Source organism: Diceros bicornis, chromosome 20 (assembly GCF_020826845.1).
Source record: "Diceros bicornis minor isolate mBicDic1 chromosome 20, mDicBic1.mat.cur, whole genome shotgun sequence".
Taxonomy (NCBI): Eukaryota; Metazoa; Chordata; class Mammalia; order Perissodactyla; family Rhinocerotidae; genus Diceros; species Diceros bicornis.
Genome location: NC_080759.1, coordinates 33,192,988 through 33,214,440, shown reverse-complemented (window position 1 = coordinate 33,214,440; position 21,453 = coordinate 33,192,988). Strand labels below are relative to the sequence as shown.

The 21,453-nt window shown below is 40.8% G+C and overlaps 1 protein-coding gene across 2 annotated transcripts; it reads right to left on the bottom strand.

Annotated features, from left to right (window-relative positions):
• Positions 1-45: 45 nt before the first annotated feature.
• LOC131418915 (UDP-glucuronosyltransferase 3A1-like) lies at positions 46-17,478 on the bottom strand. 2 transcript variants are annotated; one of them, XM_058563488.1, is made up of 7 exons: positions 17,315-17,478; positions 14,849-14,950; positions 9,193-9,307; positions 6,212-6,743; positions 3,842-4,073; positions 2,092-2,311; positions 46-351 (listed from the first exon to the last, which is right to left on the bottom strand). In XM_058563488.1, the coding sequence occupies exons 1-7, from the start codon at positions 17,406-17,408 to the stop codon at positions 75-77; spliced, it is 1,572 nt and encodes a 523-aa protein (XP_058419471.1). In that variant the 5' UTR covers positions 17,409-17,478; the 3' UTR covers positions 46-74. The 2 variants fall into 2 exon arrangements, with proteins under 2 accessions (XP_058419471.1, XP_058419472.1); XM_058563489.1 differs by lacking the exon at positions 14,849-14,950.
• Positions 17,479-21,453: the final 3,975 nt, after the last annotated feature.

The following is a 21,453-nucleotide window of genomic DNA, read 5'->3' as shown; positions in this document are numbered from 1 at the left end:
TGGTGGGGGGCTCCAAAGAAATGGTAACCACCCCCCACCCCCGCAAATAAAGCTCCGCAAGTCTGCTCTTGGCATCAGGCCTTCTTCAGCTTCCTGGCCCCACACAACCATCTGACCACCACACTCAGCAGCTTCCCACAGAGCCACACGGTGCCCACGGTGACCACGAGCAGGAACAAGAAGACGTCGAGCAGGTACTGTTCATGCCACGGCTGCTGGAAGGCGTGGGGCTTGAGGTGTGCAGCACCCCCTGTCTGGAGGATGTGGTCGATCCAACCCACCAGCCGCTGGGCAGGGGTCAGAGGATGGGAGCCCCTGATGATGCTGGCGGCCACTGCTGCAGATTTGTACCTGTTGGCAGAGACAGAGGCGGGGCATGACTCTTATGGCCTCAGAAGCCTTGGAAACCTTGTATCACACGCAAGGCACTTTCCACCATATGCACAAAAGACTCCATTTCAAGGAAAAGTTGTCAGCCTGGCCTTGCCACTGTCTAGCTGGGTCCCCTTGTAAAGTTCCAACTGGTGCCTACATGCAGCCATCCATGCTTAGTGCAAACTAAGCTACAAAAGAGTGACTAAGTCTTTAAGGATTAGTCGCTACCCCAAGGAGGTTTATGATATACTATAGAAAATTATACATGATGTAATTTAAATACTGAGAGAGAGAGAGTGCACGCACACCTACTTTGTCCTGGTGTCTGGAAAAAGTGACAGATATGACTCTGGAGACTGCACCCAGGAGGACACCTGCACGTTCCTGGCCTTCAGAGCATCGTGTTGACCAGCACTGGCTCCATGGGCTGCCGCCTGCATGTTTGCACAGGGCCTCACACTTACACGGGTCCTGTGATTGATTTAATTCTCTGCTCTCACCTCCTTGAAATATTTCAACTGTATAAGAAGGGGCTCCACTTGCCCAGGCCTCACAGGTTATGAAGCCAGCCCGATCCATGATGTCTGGGGACCATCTTAGCCCAAATGACTCCCAATAACGGTGGCCAATTGTTCATGGCCATTTTGCATCTAGGCCTTTGAAAATCCAATGAAAGTTAGAAACCCATTCTTCAGAAAGTGAACATTTGCAACACATAAGATACCAAATATATATTAAAATTTCTGAGTTTTCTGACCCCTAGGGCTTAACACCTTTTCTAGGGCTAAGAATCACAAGCTGTGTCTGTTTTTCCGCCATCTAACAAGAACTGCTTGCAGGGCTCTTATGTGCAAGGCGTCTGTTAGGTCTTGAGGTCTAATTCAGGTTTGTGCCCTTGAAACTCCAGGCTACTCAGTCCTTCTTAGTTATAAGAAAAAATATATATATTTTTCTCTTCACAACAGATCTTTGTGCTCAATGGGAAGTAACCTAAGAGATCTATGGGCCCTTTTATTGATTCACTTAACAGAAATTCCTTCAGATTTACTTTGTAGTAGGCCCCGTGCTAGGCCCTGGGAACATCATGGAAAACAAGAGACACAGACTACTGTCCGAGGGGAGCTTACTCTCTACTTTCTACTATTGCGGGACAGACAATAAATTAAAATCTAAAGAAATGGAGTAATTAGAGATCCTGAGAAATGTTAAGAAGGAAACAATGATTGGAGTGGGTGAGACATGACTCTAGTTACGAATGACAAACAAAGATGTCTTCTCTAAGGAAGCAACAGTGGAGATGAGGCTCAAATGGGAAGAAGGAGACAGCCCTGTGAAGAGACAGGAAGGAGTGTTTTAGGCAGCAGCTCAGGCAAAGGTCATGAGGTAGGGAGCAGTGAGACATATTGGAGATGGAAAGGTAACCTCCTACTCAGTTGGAATTCTACTAAAAGCAACCAAAATATAAGACCTCTCAAAGAGACCTGTGTAAGTTTGTTGGTTTCCTCACAACCCATAAAGTAGAAAATTATTCTGAGCATCTAACCTAAATTGTCTAGTCTTGCTCAGAGAGGACTCAGGTCAGCTGTTAGCATCACACACATATTATTCCATATCCTGGAAGTTGCAGTTTTTAATGCAAAAAAGACCCACACGGTGCCCTTCGTGTTTGATGTCTTCATTCACTCTATGTGACCACAAGCCCAGAGACCCACATACCTCTTGTCTTCTATGACTTGCTTCATCTTCAGAGCCAGTGTCTCAGCCTTGATCTGTTTTAACTGGATAAAGACACCAAACTTTTTGGCTTCTACTCGGAGCAGGTTTTCAGGCTGGTCTCCAAAGATGGGAATCCCCACCATGGGCACGCCATGTTGGATGGCCTCCATGATGCTATTTATCCCACCATGAGTGACAAAGAGACGGATGTTATGGTGAGCTGTTGCAAATAAGAAAGAGAGCAGAACATTTTGGGATGAAAAGTTTCTGGATATCAGGTAAAGTAGGAGGGCAGAAGAAAATAATTATGGATTCTCAAAGTGTGTTGGAAGAACTGTAAAAATAATTTTGCTTGGGGCAAATTCAAGGTGCATGCTCCAACATTCAGAATTCCAAGCATTGCCTTTGTACAGAGACTCCTTGCCACAGTCGGAACCCAGCTAAAAACAAGAATCTAGGGAACACTGTAGGGAATAGTGCTAAGCAAGGCATATATCTCCATCCATCCACCCACCCATCCATCCATCCATCCATCCATCCATCCATTCTTGTTTCTATCATTCCAGTGCCCTTCTTTACTTCTCTCATTTTTGATTTTTGTATGTCTCCCTGTGTCTCTTTCTTTGTCTCTGTCTCCCTCTTTGTTTTGAGCAAGCCTTTCCCACCTGCCAACTAATTTCCTTCTTCTCTGAATTCCTAACACACTCATTGACATCACAACTCATATGGCACTCATACAAGTACACTGTATGTGTGTCTCCTCAAATATATGAAAACATCATTGAAAGCAGAGACTACATCCTACACCTCAATATTTCTAGTTCAGAGTTTCCATGCCACCCTTATTTAAAGCTAACTAATGATTGTTGATAATGAAGAGTTCATCTCAGCTTGTGCCACTCAACTGGGATGTGTATCATAATCTCCTTGTGTCACCTTTCAAATGAGAATTATGTGCCCTGCCCCAGACTTAGTGAAATACATTTGCAGAAGTAGACTCAGGAATCTGTTTCTTAATTTCCCCTGATGATTTTGAGTCATCATCTTCGTTAACAGCCTCTGATCCAGCCAGCAGCTATGGCAGTGAGGAGTCTCTTAGAAGCATCGGGGGGCACAGAGCAAACCTGTTGGACAGTGAAGGAACTCTCTGGTACCGGAAACTCAATGGACCAAATAACTGAGTATGAGGTTGTTCAGCTTGGCACTCAGGTATTTTGGCACATTCTAAAGACGCTGTGGGCATCAATGTTGTGAAGGTATGAGTCACTCAGACCTTAGCAGCTAAGGAGAAGGTATCTGTGTGTGTGTGTGGTGTGGGTGTGGGTGTGGGTGTGGATGTGTGTGTAAGGGCACTTAGGTGAACAGGTGCTCTTGAAGAGACTAAACACAGTGGCAACCTGCCCCTGGTGTTTGTTCTCAGATTTCAAAGGTTATTTAGGATTGTGTTTGGGTGACTTTGTTCAAGACCAAAGCAGTAGGTCAATGTGACTTTTACGGCTACTGACATCCAGCTTGGGACAGAAAGGATTGAAGGGGAGATGACTGCTTTCGCATCTGATCTCATTGCAAGTATGGCCTGATTCCCCAAGACCTCTAGCTGGCTGCCCCGTTCTTGCCCTCTGGAGACTTACCTTTAGCTAGCAGAAGCACCTTCTCATGATTATGGGATTGCCCAACTAGAGGTCAGAGCCCTGATGAGCCCTAAAAACATGTAAATAAGATGAGAGATGCAGACTTGGGTAGTCCTTACCCAGGAGGTCACTCTGAGGAAGCCAGTCCACAATTTTCGCATTTGCTGCCAATTTGATGTCTTTGGGCCAGTGAGAAGGTTCATACCTCCATATAACCCCTTGAGGGAGATGAGCAAAGGCACCATTCATCTCCTTGAGAAGCTCCTGGGACGAATAGCTGCTCATCATGGAGCCCAGGGTCACAAGGACAAAGCCAGAGTCTCCAAACTTGGCAATGAAATTCTCAAATTCCTGGAGAGAGGTAAGAAAGCAAAGGAGGTGAACAAAGTTGGCCATGAAAGCCGGGATAGCCATGAAACGAATGTCAGCTATTTATTGAACATACATTCCTGTCACTCCTAGAGTTCACCATCCTGAGACTATAATCATACCCCTAGGAGCACCCTCTACATTGTGCTCATGCCCAGGGTGTTGGTGGGAACATATTTCCACTTTGATACCCTGACTCTAGTAGCAGAGCCATTCCAGACTCTCTACTCATGGTGCATGGAGACATGGTCACTTGTGTTTTATCCAAAGCCAGAACAGAGGTGGTAGTGTAAGGTAGAATTCCAGTGGGGATCAGGGTCCAGCAGAGGAGTTACAGCTTCTGGAGAGCGGAGAGGAGAAGCTGAGAGAAGGACTCTGGCATAAGAAGTGGAGGCAGAATAGGGAAGGCACCTGGCCACCACACCCAATGCGCCATGTAGTGGGCTTTGCTCTGATATTCCATGATATTCTCAGCCACCGATCTTTGTAGTCCATCTCCTACCTCAGTGGGTCACCCACATGACTGCAAAGTATACCTACATGGGGATATTCTTAAAAATGACAATGCTCAGTCAAAACTCCAAACCTGGGCACTTTATTTTTAAAGTCTCACAGGAAGTTCTTAAGAAGAGTTGTGACCTAATGTAATTGAGGCTTTAGCACAGTTTTGTCAACTTTGACTTCCAAAATTTCTTAGGATCCTGACTCTCTCTGCATTTCTTTGGCTCCTTCTCAATCCCTAACCCTCATCCTACTGGGTTGATTCTATCCATCATAACATTGCCTGAGTTACCATCTCAAAGGACCACTTTAAAACAGCCTTTTATAATTACAAAAGCGACAGAAAACCATTATATAGAAATTGGAAATACAAAGAAATTGTTTAATTGCCTCTGTTATCTCACAGCCATTGTGACCCTTACTCCAATTATACTCCTGCTTAGCAATTTCCTCCCCAGCCCTATGGACAAGGCCTGAGTGACCCTCCTGGATAAGACTTCCTGCAATCAGCCCAGGTTATATTTGTGAATTGAATCTTCCACTTTCTAGTCTAGACAGAGTCACCAAGGGAACCCAGAGTCATGGCCATCTCACTTCCACCTCCACACTTGGGGCTCCCTGTTCTCCTCATCTGAAATGCCTTCTCTCCCAGATCATTCCTAAGAAATCCTGCCACCAACTCACAGACCATCTAACCCATGCATCATTCTCTGCTTCTTCCTGACTGCACAATGCAAGGTCAGTAGAGGAAGGGTAGGCACATCGGTGTCTGGAAGACCCAGGAGAAATCAGGACACTTCTGGTGTCAATCATTTCATTCCTGAAATGAATGATGGCAGGAAAGTCACTTTCACCACCTGTGCCTCTGTCTTTTATTTATACAAATGGAGATCATCATACTTCCCTCTGGGTGGTAATATATATATATATGCATGTAAGGTAAATTCCATAAAGTGCAACCCTGTGTTGATAGACAACAGACAGTCAACAAATCTCAGGTTCCCTCCATTTTGAAAACTTCTAGCAGTGGTTCTGAGTCTACGCATTCAAAATGCCTAGGCAGCTTTTACAACTTACAACGCCCAGGCTTCACCCCAGATCAACCAATCGGGAGGTCTAGGTGGAGTTAGGAACCAGGGCTCTACAGCCTGGGGATACTGGAGAAAATGCCTTTTGTCAGTGCCATGCAGTCCTGCCTTGGTTACACCTTGTCCCACAGTTGTGTGTGTTTCATTGTGAGTAACTCACCAACTTAACAATTCTTGCATGTGACATGTGATGTGGGCTTACTGCATACTTAGTGTACATATGATCATACAAAATGCAAATGAAAATATCAACTTATGAAAAGTCTTATTCCACTAGGGCCAGGATTAGGATGAGGCAAGAGATGATCCTGAGTGTACCATTTAAGGAAGTCCTCAATCTCAGGGATGTGCAAGTCCTATCACTCTACTTACATGACCCTGAAAGTGAGTGCTTCCTTAAAATGTGTGCCTTAGCTGCCTCACTTGCCTAACCCTACCTCACACCCACAATAGCGCTGGCAGGGGCAGCCACCAGCTCTGCACTGAAGACCTCTGCATGAAGTCCATATTGACAGCTAAGGTTTTACTTACTTGTGGTACTGCTTTAACAGGTTTGGCCATTAAGCCTCCAACGTACACAGTGTTGGGAAGCAGAGGTCGAGCAAAATCAAAGGCAAAGTCAGAGTTAACAAATGACAACTCTGCTTTCTTTAGAAGATGAGACAAAACTGGCCTAGATCCTTTGGGAAAATGCTCCTTGATGGTGTCGTCAAATGTGGAATGGACTCGCCATTGCTTAATGGAGTAAACAAAAAACATCAGGAAGTTCCTCACTCTGTCCCAGAAGTCCATGCTGTCGGTTAGCATGGAATAGAATACTGGCACATAAGACAAGGGGCTTGGTAGCCCAATGTCCAGATAGCCAAATGTGGTGGCAATAATGGACACAAATGGCTTCCCAAGCTTCTCAGCAATCAGAAGAGAACACAAGTCAAATCCTTCAAGAATTATCAGGTCGAAGTTCTCACTCTTTAAGGAATCCAAGATATCATTTCTCTTTAGTAAATGACTGCACTGAAGTCCCAGCAGTTCCATGAATTTTAAAAAGTTTTCAAATTTGTCTCTGAGAGAAAGAAAATAAATGATAAATATTCACTGGAAGTGTTAATTTCACAACACATAAAAGAATCTTGGGCTACAAGGGAATTTTCCAGGTAAGCAGGACCACACCTAGCAGCAGCATCCTATTCCACCATGTCCATTAATACCTTCTTCTCAGTCATGCTGGCAGATGTTCTGTTCCTGAGAGTCTTTCCTTCCTCCTCTCCCCTCTCCTCTCTGATCCACATCCCAAGCACTCTCTAAGCCAGTTCATTAGAAAATTTATCTTGGGTCTCTCAATTCTTGAAATCCGTGGGTGCAGTAGAATTACCTTAACTAAAATCAAATTGCCACTGTCGGCTTTCTACTCTGAGAGGCTTCTATGACCATGGGTGACCTCACAGATCTCTTTCTACTTGATAAATTCTGGGATGTTCTCCTTAACCTTCATTTACATACTGACTTTTTATAAGTGATTTTCTTGTTTAATCAGCCAAACTGAGATTTTCTTGATGACACAGTACCCAAAATATTGACATATAGGTTTTTTAAAAAAATCGCTGTGTATTCTGCATGTGACAGATCACCTCACCTAAGGGACACTTTGATCGTATTAACATTCATAATCTCAGCTAAAAATAGGACTTCCACCTTTCTATGCCCATGGGTTAATCAATCTAAAAAAAAAAGCCTGGTTTTTAAACACATTATTAGCCTTTCCACTTCAATAAAGGCTGAAGTATCCAAAGAAGATAATGGCAAAGCTTACTGACATGTAATTAAGACTCTTATGGAATTATTCCAGGGACCAACTTCTCACAAGGCTTTCCCATCACTGCCTGTGTAGAATATGAATCTGTTTCCAGTTAGTACAACATATGGGGAAATAGATGAGGATGCCCATCTGCACTTTAAGATACCAGAGATAACAGTGCAAGAGCTCAAGACATCAGGGGCCTGGTGGCTGCATGGAGGGCCAAGAGAATCAAAACCCTAGGAAACTTTTATTTGTATACCACTGCAATATCACACCTCAGATAGAGAAGGCTAATAGGCTGAGAACTCATTAGCAATATGCAAACTTCTGTCTGATTTTTAGGATCAACTTCAAATCACGCAATAGAAGTGACTGGCTGAAATCCTCCTCTGCTGTGTATTTTTAAATATTTCACCTATCAAAGGAGTGGTTGCCAAATATTTTAGATAATTTCAGTAACACTATAAAATTCCTAGAATATAGTTCTTTAATCACATTTATAATTTAACTAATAAAGAGAAAAAATTTCAAGAATGCATAGTTACCTATACCTGTCCTCAAAAATATTAAATTAGGGAAGAAGAGACAAAACATATACTTAAAATATATAACGAAAAATGCAAAATCATATACAGTAACAGTAAGTGTCAAATGAGTGGGTTAGATCAGACCTGTATTGGAAGGACTGGGATCTTCTAATTTGAGTGAGGAAAGAAGGCTTTATGTAAAAAGTCATATCTGAGCAGGACCTTGACTAGTAGGTAGAATTTTCAAGGTAAAAGGAAGGGATAAGGCCACTTTAATTAACCAAGATAGACACAGATTTCTGTCTTTCCACTTTTATGTCTAAGGTTAAGGACTTATGTATTCCTTTCCATTCAAGACGAAGCAAAAGGAATTGGCTTCATGTCTTACTTTGCATGAGGTTGATTGCTTTTTTTTTTTTTTTTGGTGAGGAATATTAGCCCTGAGCTAACATCCATTGCCAATTCTCCTCTTTTTGCTGAGGAAGATCGGCCTCGGGCTAACATCCGGGCCCATCTTCCTGTACTTTATATGGGATGTCGCTACAGCACGGCTTAACAAGTGGTGTGTCAGTCCGTGTCTGCAATCCGAACCCCCATGAACCCTGGGCCACCAAAGCAGAACGCGCAAACTTAACCGCTAGGCCACCAGGCAGGACCCAAGGTTGAACGCTTTTTAAAAGGACTTTACATGGCCAGATGTTCAAGCACTACAAAGCCAATGTTCATAAGTCTTTCTTTTATTAATGAATATATATGAGAAAAAGGAAAAATAAGTGGAAAAAGGTAACTCTCATTTCCCTATCAACAGTGAGAGGTTGAGGTGCCTATGCTTCTGTGTTGGGGAGATTATAGACAAAGACTGTAAGTGAAATATTGCAAGGTCCCAGAAAGAAAAACTCATCCTTTCTACACAAACATATTCACGATTATGGTAGAAGAGGGACAGTACAGAGTAAGAAAGAATCTCCAGAGACTGGACTGGATGATTTGGTGAGAAATAATTGTTTACTTGACCACCTATCCCATTATCCATCCATCCACTCATCCATCCATCCATCCATCCATTCATACATCCATTTATCCATCCATCCACTTCTCATATCCTTAGTCCAAGCATACATGTATAAATCTGTTCATTTGTGTCACTAAAATAGTGAATCTTTTGTTGAAGTAATAAAAGAAATTACCTGTCAGCCAAAGCTTCTTCCTTATGGAAATCCAAATAATTATAAAATACTTTGTTATGATCTTCAGGTGGAAGCCAAGTGATAACTTGGTATGATTTTTCTTCCTCTTTAATACCTAAGAAAACACCAATGGGTTAAAAATGTTAAATACGTCACACAACATGGATAAACATTAGCACAATGATAGCAAAATTTGTTTCTGGCAATAATTTTATATTTATTGGAATGTTTGCCTTTTGAAGTATGTTTGTTTCGTTTGGTTGCTTTCTCACTCATTCAATCTTATAAACTGAAAAGATGGACTGAGAACTATGCAAACATTCAGGAATGCTTCTCAGTTAAAAGTGATGGAAGCTTCCATTTAAAGCTGTTACTGAAAGCATAACTATTGGTCTCACTTTACAGGTGAGAAAACAAAGGTAACTGAGTTTAAGATAATTTCTGAAGGTTGCACACATAGGAAACGGTAGAGATTGTATTTAAATACAGGTCTCTTTGATTCCAGAGCCTCTGCTCTTTCTGGTTTAGAAAAATTCATTCTCATCATCTAAAGTGATACATCCAAATCTTTTTTGTGATTCAGGAAAACATACTCAATGGCTTAATGGAAATAGCAGTCCTCTGCACTTTTACTTACCAACTTGGCTTCTCCCCCATTACCCACCTGTAATACAAAGTCTGAGTCTGTTTTTGATGTTTGACTGCTGACAGGGTTCAAGCCCTGTCTCCCACTCCCTCTTCTGCGCCTCAGCTGGACAAGCTGTTAAGAAAGTCCCCATGCTCCCTCCTTTGGCCCTAATGGGAGCCTCAAACCATGAAAGTCAGGCCAATTAGGGAGAATCGTCACCCCATTGCAACCCCCTACCTACAATAAAAACTCAAGCTAGACATCCCTCCCTGCTCTGGAAAACAATTTTTCAGAGTTGCTTTGGAGCCTGTCCTGCTCTTCCAAAAATGTCTTATTATTTGAGAAACAAATCTTTCATATTCTCTTAATGTGTATGTGCCTTCCTCAGTCATGACATCTAACCTAACTGTGTGTAGGGATTGGGGAGATATTAATGCATGGTCCCACACATGAAAACTCACATACCCAATCTTAGTGAAATTCCTGACTCTGTCCAAGTGTTTACTGCTTAATAATTTCCATCACACATTTGGCTAATACGTTCTGTTCAGTAAGTATTTCAACAGGCTTTCAACTGTAGTTTGCCTTTACCTTGGTAGGGACAGAATGCACCTTTAACTGGTTACCCATGGGGTACTTCAACAGCCCTACAATTGGTCACAATCTTTTTCCACAGGATCTTAACCACATCCAACTTTCTCCAAGAGCACAGGTATGACATTACATTGAGGACATCCTCCTCCAAGGAGATTCATTTGCCACACCCATTCAAGACATGGAAACATTCACAAAGGAGTTCACACATGGGATGTGCCATTACCCCCACACAGAACTCAAGGCCCAGTACCTCAATTATATTCCTGGGAATTATGTGGTCAGTCTAAGGCCTCTCTATCCATGACACTGTCAAGAAACAACTATTCATCACGGCACCACAATATTTCAATGAGTCTTACAATTTTAGGACTTTTTGCATTCTGGAGACAATGTATTTCTTGTTTATATGTTTTACTTAAGTCTATTTATGCTTATTACTTGAAAATCAACCCACTTTGAATAGGGACCCCAATAACTGAAGTCTCTAGAATTGGTCCAAATTCCAATACAATAAGCACTGCGATGAGTGCCTCCCAATATTGCCTTTACTCTAGAGGTTTTAACAACTTTCTCTTGTGCCTCTTGGAATTCTCCTGTCACCTGTGATGACTGTATTAGTTTTTTATTGCTGCTGTAAAAAATTACTGTAAATTTAGTGGCTTACCACAACATAAATTTATTATCTTACAGTTCTGGAGATCAGAAGCCCAAAAAGTTTTGCTGGGATAAAAGCAAGGTGTGGGCAGTTCTGCATTCCTTCTGGAAGCCCTAGAGGACAATCTATTTTCTTGCCTTTTCCAGCTTTTAGTGGCTGCCTGTATTCCTTGGCTCACGGCCTCCTTCCAGCTGGCAATCACATCACTCTGACTTTTCCATCCATCATCACATTTCCTTCTCTTACTCTGCTGTCCTCTTTGCTCTGATAGAAGGACACTTGTAACTATATCGAGCCCAACTGCATAATCCAGATAATCTCCTCATTTCAAGATCCTTACATTAATCACATTGGCAAAATCCCTTTGCCATTTAAGGTAGCATATTCACTGGTTCCAAGGATTAAGTCATGGATATCTTTGAAGGGACATCATCATTCTATGATGTTCCACTCTCTGTACCTGAATCTCATGTACATTGCACATGGAAAATGCATTCACTCCATCTCAACATCCCCAAGAGTCTCAAATCAGTACACTATCAACTCTTAGCTCCAAAGCTCATCTAAATATCATGAACTGAAAAGTCCCAAATTATATCATCCAAATAATTTTTCAAGTATGAGTGACAGTCTGGGTATGATCCCTCCAGGAGTAAAATTTCTCTCTACCTGTGAACCTATGAAATTAGGAAACAAGTTATCTGCTCCCAGGAAACAATAGTGGGATAAGTATAAAATACCAGTTATTGACATTATCACTCTAAATGGAACAAAACGAAAGCGAAAAATGAGTTGCCTGTCCTACAAAATTTTGATATCCAACTGGGCAAACAGTATTAAGCTTTAAGGACAGGAAATAATCCTCTGTGATTTTTGAAACTCAGCCCCATGAGCATGAAGATCTACCTTCTGGGCTCACTGCTTGACGCTCAACAACTTCTTTGTTCTTTATAAAACGTACCATGTGTTTGCAGTTGAATGGTTTATCAACCTCTTTCTTACTTTTTAGGAGTCTAACAGCCTTCCTTCATGTCATCTTCTGTCTCTTTCAGTCCAAACTGGCAGTGTTTATTGTGGTATAAAATTCTCAAGTATGTTGTGGGTCTCCTGGGTATGTCATGGGAATTCAATCCACTGGAGAACTGGCTGCTCCACAGGTTTTTACAGGGTAATTTCATCTCTATTTTTTGCATCTGCCAATATGGCTGGAGGGATCCATGAGTCACAAACCTAATCTTCAAAGAACTTCAGTGAGACTGAATATTCTGACCTTTAATCTTTCAGAGGCAGTAGCAAAAACATTATCTAGCCACAACTCTCGTTTTCTTTATGAGAGAAAAGAATTCATTGCTCTCCTCACAGTGAATCCCTTAACTTTTGAATGTGTTGCAGTCTGGTTAGACAGAATTTCCAAAATCATGAAGTCCTGATTTCATTACGTTTAAAAGTTCTTCCATCAATTTATCTCTTTCCTCTCACATTTTACTATCAGCAACAAGAAGCCTTTAACATCTACATTGCTACTAAAATTCTGTTTAGGATGATTGTCTAAGACAATTTAGATTTTCTCTACCATGCTTATGAGTCGTCATTAGCTGAGTTCTTAACATCTGCATTTCTACTAACAGTCTGTTCAAGGTGGTCCAGGTTTTGTCCATCATGCTCCCCAATATCCTATTGGCCTCTAACTATAACACATTTGTGATCCCAGATATTGGTTGGAGCATTAGTACATGTGAGCATTAGAGATGGTTTCTACTTCAGTGCCACTCATGTCATTCATTTATTAAAGTTGTAAATGAATAAACAAGATGGGGAAATGTGTCCAAATGAGGAGTTAATGAATGGTTCAAATATTTCAACACACTGAAAAGGGCATCAGGTCAGAAATCATAACCCAATCATGTGTTTTCCTATTGGCAGACATTTAGCCAGGCTCTACTACGGAATGAAGGATGAATATGCTGCTTCAAAGCCTCAGAAATGTCCATTAAAGGGTATGTGAAAGAAATTCTAGACACTTAATTGCGGGACCTATGGATAAAACGAAGGGATCCATGAACATCCTGAATTGCTTACAGATGTTAGTGTACATCTATTTATTAAAGGGGCAGAAGGTCTGTAGTTTTCAGTAGTTTTTCAAAGTACATGGGAACTGCCAAAATTATTTTTTAATCTAAAATTTTAATTTGACCAGATGTAATTTAATAGTTTAATTAAATTTTATTATAAGTTTTTAAGTTAAGCTAATTATATTAAAAATTAATACACTACAGCTGTTTAATCAGTTCTGCAGTCAAGGTAGATGCTAAAGGATATGTATATAAATGATGTTCGGTGAAGAATAGAGAACCTCATCTAGAAGGTGATTAAAATGGTTTTAAGTAGGGACTTAGGCAGATATTTGTACACCAGTGTTCATAGCAGCAATATTCACAATACCCAAAAGGTGGAATCAACCCAAACGTCCAGTGACAGATGAATGGATTAATAAAAGGTGGTATATACATATATTGAATGTTATTCAACCTTTAAAGGGAAACAAATTCTGATACAAGCTATCACCTGGATGAGCCTGAAGACATTATGCTAAGTGAAATAAGCCACACATAAAAAGACGAATATTGTACAATTCCACTTAGAGGACGTATCCAGAATAGTCAAATAATTGGAGAAATAAAGAAGAATAGTCGTTATCCGGGGCTGGGGGATAATGGACTGTTATTGTTTAAAGGGTACAGAGTTCCAGTTTGTAATGACAAAAATCTTCTGGAAATGGATGGTGGTGATGGTTACACAACAATGTGAATGTACCTAAAGTCAGTAAACTGTACACAAAAATGATCAAAATGGTCAATTTTATGTTATGCATATTTTACCAGAATAAAAAACTTAAAAGAAATTTTCACTGAAAAAAATTTTCAAAACAATCTGATAAAACCAAACCCTGAAGTCACCTTCAAGTTTTATAATTTCTCAAAATTTTGTTTCCCAAAAATGCAGCTTAATCTTGGATTTTCTTTTGAAAAATCAAAGCCTGAACAATACTTCAGATTGAGTAATCCAGAGTTTAAAGTCCTAAATTGACCCAATTCCATTATCAGCCTGTCACGTGACCTTGAGCAAATCATTTCAGTTCTCTGACCTGCCATTCTCTTGTCTGTCAGCAGAGAAGAGTTGATAAGATTCATGAGCTCATTTGAGCTAAACTTCTTCGGATTCAATGACTCAATTAGGAACTCTCAGCATCACCGTGCACAAACTCATGGGCAGCCACTGACTTTTCAAGAAAACAACATCATCTCAATGGTAGATTCTGATCTTAGCTGCATAAATGAGGAACTCACTGAGAAAGCTTCCTTCAATTTCAGATGTCATAAGAGGAGAACTTAGTCTATGCTACAGAAAAAGAAAAGTGATCCTTGCCTATTAGAAACCTTATTTATGGCTGAAGACTTCCGTTCAACATATTTTCAAGCCACGTTATAAAGAAGCATTTACAAAATAATCTGTAGTAAAGTGCAGAGGATTGCTTGGGATGGAGTAGAAGTACAGGTAAAGGAGGAAAATATGGGACTACAGAATGTAGAGTCCTGGTCGACAGAGCCCAGAAGTGTTCCAGCACATTCCATAAACACACACGCATACATTCACACTCCTTTCTCATTTTTTCAATCCAAATAGATTTTAAAAAGTATCTGAAAAACCTTTCTATGCAAAAGGCATTACTGTTCTTTGCCTAGAGTAAAGAAATCAAGAATTAGTGAGAAAAATACCTGATATCCATAAATCCGCGCTCTGGAGAAGCATGGTGACGTTGTGACCGTGATCTTGAAGAATCTGAGACACCCGATCCATTAATAGATAATGGCTTCCACCTACAAACAATGCACAACTTCATTATTGTAATGATGAGAACAGAAGTTCTGAGGTCGATGGGGTGATAAATCCAGAAGAAGAGGGTTAGGGAAACAGAAAGTTGATGGTGAGTAGAGAAAGATAAACTTCATCAGTCTCTCTCTCCCTAACCATTTGTGTACGCGCTAGCCCACTCACCCAGACCCTGCTGGCCCAAATCCTCGACCTGTAGCAAATCTCCATCAAAGATCCACTCTTGTGACTCTGGTCTCCATGTCAATGTGATGTGCTTCTTGGTGCTTAGGCCTTAAGGAGTTCCCAGTCCTAAGGTGCATGCTACAATTTAGCTGGGGCCATTTGGAGACATGGTGTCCTAAAGAAATAACCACACTGGAGGAAATTTTGGCACAGTGCTGTGCATGTGAGTGTGAAGGGGTTTAATAGAATGTCAATCAGAACTATTTCTAGGATCCTTCTCTTTGGGAATTTATGCTAGTGTAGGAGCCAGAAATATGGGAGCTTAAAGGGGAATCCAAGAAACAGCCATTAGAGCATAAGGATATGGAGCCACCACTTGAAGTGCAAATCCTTGAGATTCAAATGTATTTGGCAGGACTTTTCTCACTTGAGTGCTGAATTATGCAGAACATCAAATTAAGACATTGAGGATAATTGTGGAGCCCATGGAGTGGGCCTGCAGGATCCTATATGTATGAAGACTGAGACATCACCCATCCTACGAAAATCCTGGGATCTTAAGGAAAGAGAAGCTTCATCGTCAGTGGAGGTATGAGTTCCATTACACTACTGTCTTCTCTTAGACCCTGCTCCAACATGAGACGTTTACTTGAATCTAAGGGTCTCAGCAGCAGACGAAGTCAGATCAGGAGAGAAATTAAGGGGAAATGCCATGAGTTTGGAGATGGAGTTCAGAGTGGTGTAGTACTAGAGAAATGGTGTGTAGGTATTTCTGTTTTTTATACCCAAATTTGCATAGTCTGAAGCAACAAGGGAGGTATAAAGTACAAATGACCTCCATCTCATACCCACATTTTAATCCATATGAGAACTGGGAGCCAGGAAGAAGGGGTGACCACACAGGCATTCAATCATGGAGTGTGTTGGTGATCCCCAGTGCATCCTGGCGCAGAGAATGGGCTTCCAGCACCCCACAACCACACCTGCTCCCTCTGGGAGTCTGAGACAGGAGAATAGTGTATTTTCAATAAGTGAGGAAGCTCTTTTGCTTCATCGCTACTAACAATCAGGAAGAAAAAATTAAAGAGCTTTCAAATGGTGTTACAGGGTTTCTTAAAGAGTGATTATAAAACTCTTCACTGAAAAGTGGTGAGAATGGGAGCTGTGGAGAGGATAGTCCTGGCTAAGAAAGGCTGAGTAAACTCATGGTGTCTGCCATTAGGGAGGTCCTAATTAGGGAGTGTGAACTTGCAAAAGGCACCTCCCTTCTCTGACCCTTAGTTTCCTTCTGAGGAAAACATCCTGGGAGCTGAATTAGATGATTTACAGTTCCCTCCAGCTCTAAGATCCCCTGATTCTCAGTGACCTAAAATTGATCTAAGAGGCCCACTGTGGGTTGAAATAAAGTTTTGGGAAACTCATCCTATCATGACCCCCTCGTAGTGATTTATTTTTCCCTTTCATCTTCCATCCCCTTTGGTGCAAAAGTAAAGGGAATAAAATAGAGGCCACAGCATGCAGAATTAACAGTTCATGAGTCCTTCAAACACTCCAGCAGCACGAGTGAAACGAAGAGGGACCTAGACACTGGAATGTATAGGGTCCTCTCCTTAGCCCCAATCAGTTCTCCAGGTTTCCCCTGGATAAGAACACTCCACCCTCCTAATTGTCATTGAAAGATCTTCCCTGCTCCACCCCAGCTCCCATGCAGCCTCAGAAAATTAGTGCTGCTGCCCCCAGGACAACCTTTCAGCCCCAGCCTCCAAGAGTCTGCAGACTCTAGCCACAGTCTCTACTGGCAACTGCTGTGCACCCCCCAGAAGTTTAGGACAAGACTCTGAATGTCCAGTCTGAGCCCTGGAGGAGTCCTCCTGGGTCTCCTGCACTGGGCTGGATCTTAAACTTCCGGCGCCAGCCCTGTGTTATAGGGAGCTTGTCTTGAGTAAGAAGAGAAAGGAAAGAGTATTTCTGTTTTCTCCAGAACTATTTTCTCCACCTCTGTGGCAGTGGAGGCCCTTCTCTGCCTCCACAAACAGTACCTCCCTCTTCATCCTCCAGGCAAGAAAACAAACGTGCCCAGTCTGGAAAACCATACGAAATGACCCTCTGACCTAGGGCTGTTTGCCTGTCCCTTGTCATGGGTGCCCTGGAGCTCCTGTCTCTGGATTCTTTGACCAAGCACTTACCCATCAAGGACAGATGTAGGAGTTTGGCAGCCTCTGAAATCAGTAGCCCAGGCAGAAGGAAGCAGATGAGAAGAAGTACCCATGACTTCGCCATGCCAGTTCCTGTGCTGGGAGCCCAGTGCCCTTCTCCACACAAAAGGAACAGTGTGCCCCTTGGACAGAAGATGTGCAGGTACTGACGTATGTGCAGGTACTGGGAGCTAGAGCTGGCTGGGAGCTTGGCAGGCGGTAAGAGATGGATCCCACCTGTCTCTCTTCTCTCTGTCCCCACTTGCCCTCTGCCCCCTCCTCCCGAGGTTCCTGCTCCATTGGATATTCTACCCTCACCCTCCTACCCATGGGCAGTGGGAGGAGGGGTTAGTGAGCTGATCCTTAACCCCTCTCTCTCCAGGTAATCACCACACTCCCCACATAGAAAGTACTCTGAACCAGAAATGGTAGAGACCTTAGGAAATCATGTTGATGAAAGTTCCACCTCAAAGTGGAACAAAACTATCTCAGTTTCATGGACCCTTCCAGAACTTATGGTACTCCTCCTCCAGTCTAACTGATCTAATTACCTCACACCACCACCCCCATGCCCCATTTCCCCAGGGACCTGCTAAAAATCTCTTCCAGTGTCCCAAGCTCAAGGGACACTACTCCCCGGAAGTAGTGTCTACTCCGTGGGAGTAGTTTGTCTCTACTCTCTGGAAGCAAATCCTCAAGGGAAATCAACCTACGTTTCTGGATTATATCTCTGAGGACCTCTTTTATTTTATTTTTTTACTTCTTTATTGTTTTATTGTGGTCACATTGCTTTATAACATTATATAAATTTCATTGTATTTTGACTTCCTTATAGACTGCATCGTGTTCACCACCAAAAGGCTAGTTTCCATCTGTCACTATACATATGTGCCACTTTACCCTTTCTGCCCTCTTCCAACCCCTTCCCCTCTGGTTACCACCAATCTGTTCTCCTTATCTATGTTTTTGTTTATTTGTTTATCTTCCACATATGAGTGAAATCATACAGTATTTGTCGAAATTTCTCTGTCTGACTTACTTTGCTTATCATAATACCCTCAAGGTCCATCCATGTTGTGACAAATGGCATGATTTTGTCTTTTTTATGGCTGAGTAGTATTCCATTGTATAAATATACCACATTTTCTTTACCCACTCATCCATTGATGGACACTTGGGTTGCTTCTAAGTCTTAGCTATTGTCAATAATGCTGCAATTAACATAAGCATGCATATATCTTATCTAATTAGGATTTTCATGTTTTTTGCATAAATACCCAGAAGTCAATATGCTATTCCTAAATTAATTTTTTGAAAAATCTCCATACTGTTTTCCATAGTAGCTGTACCAGTTTGTGTTCACACCAGCAGCATGTGAGGATTCCCTTTTCTCCACATCTTCTCTAACACCTGGTATTTCTTGTCTAGTTAATTACAGCCATTCCAATGGATGTGAGGTGATACCTCACTGTAATTTTGATTTGCATTTCCCTAATAATTAGCGATGTTGAACATCTTTTCATATGCCTGTTGGCCATCTGTATATCTTCTTTGGAAAAATATCTGTTTATATGCTCTGCCCATCTTTTGATTGGGTTGTTCATTTTTTGGTTGTTGAGTTGTATGAGTTCTTTATATATTTTGGAAATTAACTCCTTGCTGGATATATGATTTGCAAATATTTTCTCCCAGTTGGTAGCTTTTCTTTTTGTTTTGTTGATGGATTCCTTTGCTGTGCAGAAGCTTTTTAGTTTGATGTAGTCCCATTTGTTTATTTTTTCTTTTCTTTCCCTTGCAGGGGGAAACATTGTATTCAAAAAGGTACTGCAAAGACTGATGTAAAAGAGTATACTGCTTATATTTTCTTCTGGGCGTTTTACGGTTTCAGGTCTTTCATTCAAGTCTTTAATCCATTTTGAGTTAATTTTTGTGTATGGTGTAAGATAATGGTCTACTTTCATTCTTTTGCATGTGGCTGTCCAGTTTTCCCAACACGGTTTTTTGAAGACTTTACTTTCTCCTTTGTATGTTGTTGGCTCCTTTGTTGAAGATTAGCTATCTATAGACATGTGGGTTTATTTCTGGGCTTTCAATTCTGTTCTATTTACCTATGAGTCTGTTTTTCTGCCGGGACCATGCTATTTTGATTACTATAGGTTTGTAGTATATTTTGAAATCAGGGAGTGTGATACCTTCAGCTTTGTTCTTTTTTCTCAGGATTGCTTTGGCTATTCGGGGTCTTTTTTGTTCACGTATATTTTAGTATTCTTTGTTCTGTTTCTACGAAAAATGTCATTGGGATTCTGATTGAGATTGCAATAAATATGTAGATAGTTTTAGGTAATATGGACATTTTACCCGCGTTTATTCTTCCAATCCATGAGCATGGAATATCTTTCCATTTCCTTGTTTCTTCTACAATTTCCTTAATAATTTCTTGTAGTTTTCATTGTATCGGTCTATCAATTCATTGGTTAAATTTATTCCTAGGTATTTAATTCAGTTTGTTGTGATTGTAAATGTGATTGTATTATTGATTTCTCTTTCTACTAGTTCCTTGTTAGTGTATAGAAATACAACTGAATATACCTAAAAAAAACTAGAAAAAGAGCAAACAAAGCTCAAAGTCCCTAGAAGGAAGAAAATGATAAAAATCAGAGCAGAAATAAATGAAATAGAGACTAAAAACACAATAGAAAGGATCAATGAAACTAAGAGATGGTTATTTGAAAAGACCAAATTGACAAACCCTCAGACAGACACATTAAGAAAAAAAGAGAGAAGACTCAACTAAATAAAATCAAAAGCCAAAGAATAGAAATTACAATAGATAGCACAGAAATACAAAGGATTAAAAGAGAGTACAGTGACAAACTGTGCCAACAAATTGGATAATGTAGAAGAAATGGATAAATGCTTACAACCAAACGATCTCCCAAAACTAAATCAAGAAGAAATAGAAAAATCTGAATAGACCAATCACAAGTAAAGAGATTGAAACAGTAACCGAAAATCTCCCAGAAAATGAATGTTCAGGACCAGACGGCTTCTCTGGTGAATTCTACCGAACATTTGAAGATGATTTAATACCTATCCTCTCAGACTCTTCAAAAAAAAAACTTAAGAGGATGAGATGCTTCCTGACTCATTTTAAAAGGCTAACACTACCTTGAAACCAAAACCAGACAAGGACAACCCAAAAAAGGAAAATTACAAGCCAATATCACTGATGAACATAGATGCAAAAATCTTCAACAAAATATTAACAAATCGAATACAACAATATATTAAAAGGATCATACACCACGATCAAGTGGGATTTATGCCACTTGAATAAAGGGATGGTTCAGCAGGGATGGTTCAGCATCCACAAATCAATCACCATGATACACTGTATTAACAAAAAGAAGAATAAAAATCATGTGATCATCTCAACAGATGTAGAGAAAGAATTTGACAAAATTCAATATCCATTTATGATAAAAACTCTCAATAAAGTCGGTATAGAAGCAAAGTACTGCAACATAATAAAGGCCATATATGACAAATCCACAGCCAACAGTGAAAAACTATTCCGCTGAGAACAAAAACAAGATGAGGATGTCCACTCTCATCACTCCTATTCAACAAAGTATTGGAAGTCCTAGCCAGAGCAATTAGGCAAGAAAAAGAAATAAAAGGGATCTACATAGGAAAGGAAAAAGTAAAACTGCCACTGTTTTCAGATGACAAAATTCTGTAGATAGAAAAAAATCAAGAATTCACCAAGAAACTATTATAAATAATTAACAAATACAGTAAAGTTGCAGGATACAAAATCTGAGGGCCAATTAAGGAAGTAATTAATTCATGAAGAAGTGCTAGAGTCATAATTCTGGAAGTCCACTTCTCTACCAGAAGGACTGGGCATCTAGGGCTGAGACTGTAATTCTGAACAAGCACCATAAAGTAGAACTGAGGATCTTTCAACAGTATCCTTAAGCACAGGGTGAGAATACCTTATAATTCTGCCCCCTTTTATTGTCAGTGCTGGGAAGCACAGGGCATGCAAACCCCAGAAATAATCTTTGCATTTTCTATCCTCAAGACAAGATTGGCTGTAGTAAAAGTTTTCAGTGCAACTCTAAAAC